We start from the raw sequence: 8936 nt of genomic DNA on the forward strand, positions 1-8936 counted from the left end.
AAGTCAACATCATGTCTTACTTCTACATGTACCAGTAAGATTCTAGATTTTTTTTTTTTACCTCCAGGACTTGCTGCTCAACAGTCCTCCCCTCAACAGCAGCTCTCCCTCCCATGTAAGCAAGATAAGCCATGAGCAATTTTGTGCTTTCCGTTTTACCAGCCCCACTTTCACCACTGACCAATATTGACTGACTCACTCCTTCATTAATCATAAGTCTGCACACACATCAATGGCATCTTACATTGCCAGACAAGCAAAGAGATGACATGAAGAGCTTTACAATGAGAAAGTAATAAAGTACCTGTATGCAGCATCTGCAACAGCAAACGGATGTGGGCTCAGCTCGCCAAAGGCTGCCCCTTTATATTGTTGCATCATATGGCTATCATAAAGATGTGGTAGTCTTCTAAAAGGGTTCACAGCAATCAATATATTTCCTGTGTAAGTCTAAAGTCACCAATAAGTGTATCAGCTTCAGATAATACCGAAGATGTAAAGAAACAAAAACAATGTCCCACCCCTCCCCTCTTCCAGCCCCAATTCAACAAATAATAATAATAAGAGAAAAGGACAATCTATGATGGAATAACTATCTCTTTTTTAATAATCATTTTTGTGGAACTCTATTTTAAATACTTACGTATATCTCATTGATATCATATCTTGATCTTAAATTGTCTAGGACTCCCGGTTCATGCAAATAAGCCAGCTTTGTCATATCATCCACTCCACATGGTGGGGCTTCACCATCTTTAGGGTAGACATTGGAAGCTTTAACAACAACCTGCAGTTTCCACATAAAGAATAGTGGGGAAAATGAGTAAAATCAGTATTCACACACCAAAGGCATCAATATCTCCAAACGTTTTCTTCTAAAACAAGCAAAAACCAAAAATAACAACCTAATGGAAAATTGATACCATAAATTGAAATGTTCAACAAATGAATTTTTTAATTTATGAAAAAAAAAAATGACACATGGACGTTACATTAACAAAATATGAATTATCATTAAGCATATGACAAAATCAAGGTGATATGTGCAGTAAAATATGCCCAAGAGTAAATATTATCCAAAGCACTTACTGTCTTCCCTGAAGTGCATAGGACCTTAATTTCTTCACCATGAACCTCCACAACTTCACCATCTTCCCAAGCTACATCAGGATCCTCCACCCAAACAAGAGACCCAACCGCAGGACTAATAGTAGCAGCCTGCAAAGCAAAAGTGTCTTAAGTCTAACACATCAACTGAATTGAATTACTATATTCCATCATCCCACAAGATTTACAGATCATGAAAATATGCGCAAGCAGCCATCTGTAACTGCTGTGGTGAAGATGTAAGGCTAAAGCAATTTTCTCTTTTCTCAATGATACAACAGAGAAAAAAGAGTCCATATACATACTCAAGTAAAAGAGCAAATATGTAAAAAAGGGAAGGGGACTCCCAATGTGTGTATGTTCAGGCTAAAGTATTCAGTGCAACATTGCTCAAAATACAGTTTTTGTATCAAGTGGAGCTGACTATATAGTTGGTTGTGACAAAATTCAGATTACAAAATTAAGTAATTATGTTGAAAGTTAAGTTAGCCGGAACAAATAAATTACAAATGAAAATAAATAAACACAATTGATGTGGTGTAGAAGATGAACAAATCTGAAAAGTAGAGAGAAACCAAAATTTCTAATGAATCTCGTGCTAAACCAAATGAGAACTTATCTAGAATAAAATAACCCAGCATATGCAACATCAATTGTTTATAAGAACATCTTCAGCAAGAAAGAACATAATATTCCAAAAGTATCACTCAAAATAAGCAGTATAAGTAAGATATAGAAATAGGCTGTGTAAAAACCCACTAGATGAATTGACTAGCATGACAAAGAGTAGAATACCAAATCCTATTTTTCATATATCAAACCTAACTACCAAGTATCTAAGAGGTTAGTGACTGAAATTAAGGCTTTTTATTAGATGAGTTGACTAGTTACGTAAACAGTAGAATAACACCACATCTAGCTGCACAGAATTAATATATAACTGGCAGCTAAGAATAAACAAAATATAGATTTATCTAAAAAAAAATTTAGAGTACCCAAGCCTGAAATGCAAAATTTATTTATATGAGAATCAACCAAGTCAAAAAGCTAGAGGGTGTAATCAATTTCCATGCAACCAAACACAACCTAATTGTTAATCACTAACTGGATTAGCTATAGGTCAAGAATAAATTGCAACACCATTAATAGCCTTCCTTTGAGGACCAATCAGCACAAAGCTGAAGAAAGACATTCACTATCAAATAAATCATCAAATTCTTATCAATGTAACTCTCCTCAAACGAAATCCTTGTTTTCAATTTCAACTTACTGTATTCCTTACAAGATCTCCACCCACACAGTAAACACTTAAGTTGGGACTCCTAACCTTTTGCTTAGTAAATCAAAATAGGCATTTAACCAAACATAACAAAAAAGGAAATCCAAATCTGAATAAGATGAAAAAGAAACCAAAGAAACAAACTTTAAAATGAAACGAAAGACATTCATATATCCACTTCTACTTCAACTTAAGCACAGATCAGTAATCAAGATACTAAACCAACAATAACCCATTAAATTATCAATAACCCTGCATTGAGCAACATAAAAATTCCACATAATGAAAAGAACCCATATACAAGAAATGTACAAATCAATCAAGAAAAGCAAAAAAAAAAAAAAACTCTTTCTTTAGTCATTACTAATTGAATAAATAATTCTTGTTAATTAAGAATATAATTAAGATTAGAAGAAAATAAAAATTCAAAACGTTTTTGTTAAGTTTCGTGATTCCGGAAATGCCCTTCGACTTTGGCTTTAATTACGGTGACTTTAATGACAACTGACAACTCAGACATAGTCAACTGTGAGTCACTGCCAAGGTTGTCTGAAACTTTACAGAACTCAAAATGCTAAGGCGGTAACACTTTACACTAGTTCGGTCGTCGAGTTGAATTTTTTACTTTTTGTTAAGGTTGGTAAAGGGTTTTTTTTCTGTTATTTCTAACTTTACAGTAGTTCATGGTGGAGTTGAGGTTTTTGGGTTTGGCAAGATTTTTTCGGTTACATAACATACGGTTCTAACTAACTCATCATTTTGTTTTCTTTTTCTTTTCTTTTTTTCACAAAAAATTACAATTCACACTTTAAAATTGTAATTTAGTAGTTTTGAGTATGTGTACTAAGTTTTCAAATTTTGTATATGAAATTGTTTTTTTTTTTTCCCATTTAAATCTAAATCGTTTTGACCTCTATTAATGTCATATCATATATTATTTTGACTAAATTGCAAGTTAAAATCTTAAAATTTAGGATAATTTTGAATTTGTCTCCCTTAAAATCTGAAATTTTGGATTTGTAAAATTGCATAATTTTGAGTTGAGGTGGCTAATTAACAATTATCTCATCGCGGAGTATGGATGAAAGAACTTGAATCTAAACAATATAATATATCATGTTAATAAAAGTATAAATCCAAATTTTAAAATTTTAAAGAATGATATCTAAATTACCAAAGTATATATTGAACTCTAGTCTCTTTTTTAATAAATATATTAATCCTATATAATAAAATATGCATTGCCAAGAGTTTTATAACTAAACTTTTACCTTCAAGTGTTTTAAATAGAAGAAATGTTACACTCATAGCATTTTCACAACACTTTCATAATAAATTATAATTGGTAAGTTGTTATTGGTTATAATTTGAATCAACAACAACAGCCTACCATTTAAGATTTGTTATAAAAGTGTTGTTGACATAACATTTTAATTTCATTAGAAATGTTTAGAACTCAAATCTCTTCCTCCTAATTGTAACTATCAATTTTATAAAATAAAATAAAATAAAATGCACATTCCTATGTTGCATTTGGTATTGGCTTAAAAGACCAGTTTTTTTACTATTTAGCTCATTTTTACTTCTATTCAGACTATTTTTACTACTATTCATGAGTCTCATTACACTTTTTGGTACTATTCATGGATCTCATTGTACTATTTCAGTTACTTTTTAGTTTTATTTATAGTACTTTTAGCAAAAAGTTTTCAATTTCAGCTGAATAAGTTGTTTCCAAATAGACTCTTAGTAAACCTGTTATATGTTATATAATAAAATTAAAATTTTGGAGTTCTACAAATTATGAAGAGAGAAAGTGGTTGCCTGCCAAGCCACGAAGCAACCTTTCTCTGTTCTTTCTTTCTTTTATCACCTTATGCCATTTATCAAAAGAAAAATAAAATAAAACTTCATATGCCATTATAATTCTATAATATAAAATTATTAACATGTTTTACTCTAAACAAAATGTTAACATCAAAGTGACTTCAATTATTACACCATTAACAAATTGTTAACTCCTATGTGATATGATCAATCTAATTCCATAAATCATTGGACATTAACGTGCAATCTGGTCCTTAAACAATATATGAAACTTCAATTCATTACCAAACTAGTATTCATTATGTCAATTGAGTACTTACAAATTTTAAGCATAATCTGTTATTAAAACCAAAGTATAATATCACCAGGTGATTCTTGTTAATTAAGAATATAATTAAGATTAGAAGAAAATAAAAATTCAAAACGTTTTTGTTAAGTTTCGTGATTCCGGAAATGCCCTTCGACTTTGGCTTTAATTACGGTGACTTTAATGACAACTGACAACTCAGACATAGTCAACTGTGAGTCACTGCCAAGGTTGTCTGAAACTTTACAGAACTCAAAATGCTAAGGCGGTAACACTTTACACTAGTTCGGTCGTCGAGTTGAATTTTTTACTTTTTGTTAAGGTTGGTAAAGAGCTTTTTTCTGTTATTTCTAACTTTACAGTAGTTCATGGTGGAGTTGAGGTTTTTGGGTTTGGTAAGATTTTTTCGGTTACATAACATACGGTTCTAACTAACTCATCATTTTGTTTTCTTTTTCTTTTCTTTTTTTCACAAAAAATTACAATTCACACTTTAAAATTGTAATTTAGTAGTTTTGATTATGTGTACTAAGTTTTCAAATTTTGGATATGAAATTGTTTTTTTTTTTTCCATTTAAAACTAAATCGTTTTGACCTCTATTAATGTCATATCAATATATCATATATTATTTTGACTAAATTGCAAGTTAAAATCTCAAAATTTAGGATAATTTTGAATTTGTCTCTCATAAAATCTCAAATTTTGGAACTGTAAAATTGCATAATTTTGAGTTAAGATGGCCAATTAACAATTATCTCATCATGGAGTATGGATGAAAGAACTTGAATCTAAACAATATAATATATCGTGTTAATAAAATTATAAATCCAAATTTTAAAACTTTAAAGAATAATATCTAAATTACCAAAGTATAAATTGAACTCTAGTCTCTTTTTTAATAAATATATTATATCCTATATAATAAAACATGCATTGCCAAGAGTTTTATAGCTAAACTTTTACCTTCAAGTGTTTTAAATAGAAAAAATGTTACATTCATAGCATTTTCACAACACTTTCATAATAAATTATAATTGGTAAGTTGTTATTGGTTATAATTTGAATCAACAACAACAGCCTGCCATTTAAGATTTGTTGTAAAAGTGTTGTTGACATAACATTTTAATTTCATTAGAAATGTTTAGAACTCAAATCCCTTCCTCCTAATTGTAACTATCAATTTTATAAAATAAAATAAAATAAAATGCACATTCCAATGTTGCATTTGGTATTTGCTTAAAAGACCAATTTTTTTACTATTTAGCTCATTTTTGCTTCTATTCAGCCTATTTTTACTACTATTCATGAGTCTCATTACACTTTTTTGTACTATTCATGGATCTCATTGTACTATTTCAGTTACTTTTTAGTTTTATTTATAGTACTTTTAACAAAAAGTTTTCAATTTCAGCTGAATAAGTTGTTTCCAAATAGACTCTTAGTAAACCTGTTATATGTTATATAATAAAATTAAAATTTTGGAGTTCTACAAATTATGAAGAGAGAGTGGTTGCCTGCCAAGCCACCAAGCAACCTTTCTCTGTTCTTTCTTTATTTTACCACCTTATGCCATTTATCAAGAGAAAAATAAAATAAAACTTCATATGCCATTATAATTCTATAATATAAAATTATTAACATGTTTTACTCTAAACAAAATGTTAACATCAAAGTGACTTCAATTATTACACCATTAACAAATTGTTAACTCCTATGTGATATGATCAATCTAATTCCATAAATCATTGGACATTAACGTGCAATCTGGTCCTTAAACAATATATGAAACTTCAATTCATTACCAAACTAGTATTCATTATGTCAATTGAGTACTTACAAATTTTAAGCATAATCTGTTATTAAAACCAAAGTATAATATCACCAGGTGGATGATGTGATAGACTCTTTTTATATACATGACATTATAATCATTGCACAATACGTTACATTACGTGTCTCTCGCATATTAAACATATGGAGATATATGAATATATTTGTGTCTCAAAAAAATATATATATATTTGTGAGAACCATCACCTTAGCATAATATATGACAATTTTTTTCTTTTTTTCCTTCAAGAAAAGAACTACAAGTTCTTGGTCATAACTCTTCTCAAAAAAAATATAAAAAAAATTGATCATAATAAATGATTTTGTTTTAGATACCAATTAAGTTACAAGACTCTTTGCATATATGTGGTATGTGATATGTGATTATGGGTTCTAGCTAGTTGACTAAAGTCTAACTAGTGAAATCTTTCATCCTCTAATAAAAGGACTTAAGTTTGAATCCAGCTTACACACAAAACCAATAAGTATCTTACCCTGTTAATAAAGAATAATCATCATGAAGTGAGCGTCATAAGTTCAAAAATTATTGCATAAAAAAAATAAAAACAAAAACTTACTAACTAAATAAAACACACACGTGTCATGCGATTGAGTACTTTAAAAACAAAATTGATGAGTGATATATTTTACAAAAAAATTCTACAAACTATTAATGTAATGAATGATTATTGGTAAATGAAAAAAGTGATATTAATGACAGGCCTATATGAAAAGTAATAAAAAGTTAGATACATCATTATTTTGTAAAATAGTTTATGCATATAGCATTACTCAAAAAAAAAAACTACCAAATCAACAATTAAAATTTAGATTTAGCAATAAATGATAAAATGGCTTGTTTTTATAACTTTAAAAACAAAATTGAAACAACCAATAGTTTTTTTTTTTTTTTTACCAAATAGTTCATCAGCATATAATTGAAATTCAATGTATACTTTACAAACTCAAAACATAATTTACCTACGTTGATTTATAAGGTAATATTACAATTTAAATATTTCTCTCACCAGATATTCAAGGAGTTTCTCTTTAAGGTAAGAATCACACAATTTTGTTAATATATTATAAAGTTTATTAGAATATACATTATACAAAGGATTTTTTTTTTTTTTTTGAGAAAGAAATTGAAACACAAAAGATAGAATAGAATATTTGCATTGAAATTCGTACATGTACATCAAATTATATAATAAATAATATAACTAATGCAATGAATTTAAGAAATGAATATTTGATTTTTTTAAGAAAGAAAATCAATATCATCACTTAATGTAGATGGATGGAATATTGAACTATTTCACCATACTATCTATTTATTATATAAAAATATCGGTATGTAATTTAACTCATTAAATAAGTCAAATATATACTGTAAAAACGCAATTTGAGTCTCAAGCCCAAAGATTAAAAGGATTGTGAGGGTCCTTTTTTGGACGATGTCTAGGCCCAGGTAAAAAGCAAGGACCTTGGGCCTTTTAGTTGTTGTTTTAAGAGACTAGGCTTGGCTTACCGTAGCTAAATGAACTGATTACGAACCAAATGGTGCACAGAGCAGGAATCTTACAAAATAAACATACTAACAAACAAGAAATATATGCATTGAACAACAAGAAACAATAAAGGGGCAATGCGATAAAGAAAAACACAAAGTAAACGTTAGGGGTCCTCAAGATACTGTTTAATATTTCATTAATTTCTCAATTATATAATACATCATGCTCACTAAGACGTATCACAAGGTCCAAACAAGTTCAAAAATCATAGACTTAGATGGCTCTTTAGGTCTCTATGACTTGCAAAGTTTGAATCCTTTTGAATCCAAGTGTATTCTCTAGTGACTGTTTGAGGATATCGGGCAGTATTTCCCTCTCTTTTCTTACTTTCTTTGAATTTTAACAGAGTTTTCTTAATGATTCTATTCTAATTCATTATTACTGATTACCCCCTTATTGTTGGCATCTTCTCCCTTTTATAGTGTCATTCTAGGGTTCCAAGGTACCATTGATTCGCTCCTGGGTACTATAACCAATGTTGTGCCAGCAACATTGATAACTGGTTCCTTCTTTATTCCTCATCATTTTCTCCTTTTCGTGCTTCTTCCCCAAAAGTCTCTTGCTAACTTTCCATTCTAGGGCGTCCTTAAAGAGCTGACCTTTGGTCCTTCTTCTTTTAAGACCTTTTACCTTTTTCAGACTCAGCTTTTGGTTGCCTTTCCTCTTGTCATTTTTTCCAAGTGAGCCAATTCCTTCCTGCCAAGTTAAAAGTCTTCCCAGGTACTTCTTTTCATGATTCTTCATTTTGGGTTCCCCAAGGTACCAGCCCCTTGCTCATAACCTTTGGTCCCTCTCTTTTCTTACTTTCTTTGAATTTTAACAGAGTTTTCTTAATGATTCTACTCTAATTCATTGTTTCTGAATGCCCCCTTACTGTTGGCTGCTTCTCCCTTTTATAGTGTCATTCCAGGGTTCCGGAGTACCACTAATTCCCCCCATTTACTCTCTTGGGTACCAGAACCAATATTGTGCTAGCAACATTGGTGACTAGTCGCTTCTTTATTCCTCATC

The 8936-nt window shown here is 29.9% G+C and overlaps 1 protein-coding gene across 1 annotated transcript in view; it reads right to left on the reverse strand.

The window, feature by feature from the left end:
• LOC112027888 (myosin-6) overlaps positions 1-8669 on the reverse strand; it is a 29912-nt gene extending 21243 nt beyond the window's left edge. The window contains exons 1-5 of the mRNA XM_065762248.1: positions 8372-8669; positions 1090-1235; positions 644-787; positions 305-450; positions 62-218 (exon numbers count right to left, since the gene is read on the reverse strand). Coding sequence (XP_065618320.1) covers positions 62-218; positions 305-450; positions 644-787; positions 1090-1235; positions 8372-8669 — 891 coding nt within the window. The remainder of the gene's footprint in view (positions 1-61; positions 219-304; positions 451-643; positions 788-1089; positions 1236-8371) is intronic.
• Between the last annotated feature and the right edge of the window lie 267 nt (positions 8670-8936).

The sequence above is a fragment of the Quercus suber genome, unplaced genomic scaffold (genome assembly GCF_002906115.3).
Source record: "Quercus suber isolate HL8 unplaced genomic scaffold, Cork oak 2.0 scaffold_449, whole genome shotgun sequence".
In the NCBI taxonomy this organism is placed as follows: Eukaryota; Viridiplantae; Streptophyta; class Magnoliopsida; order Fagales; family Fagaceae; genus Quercus; species Quercus suber.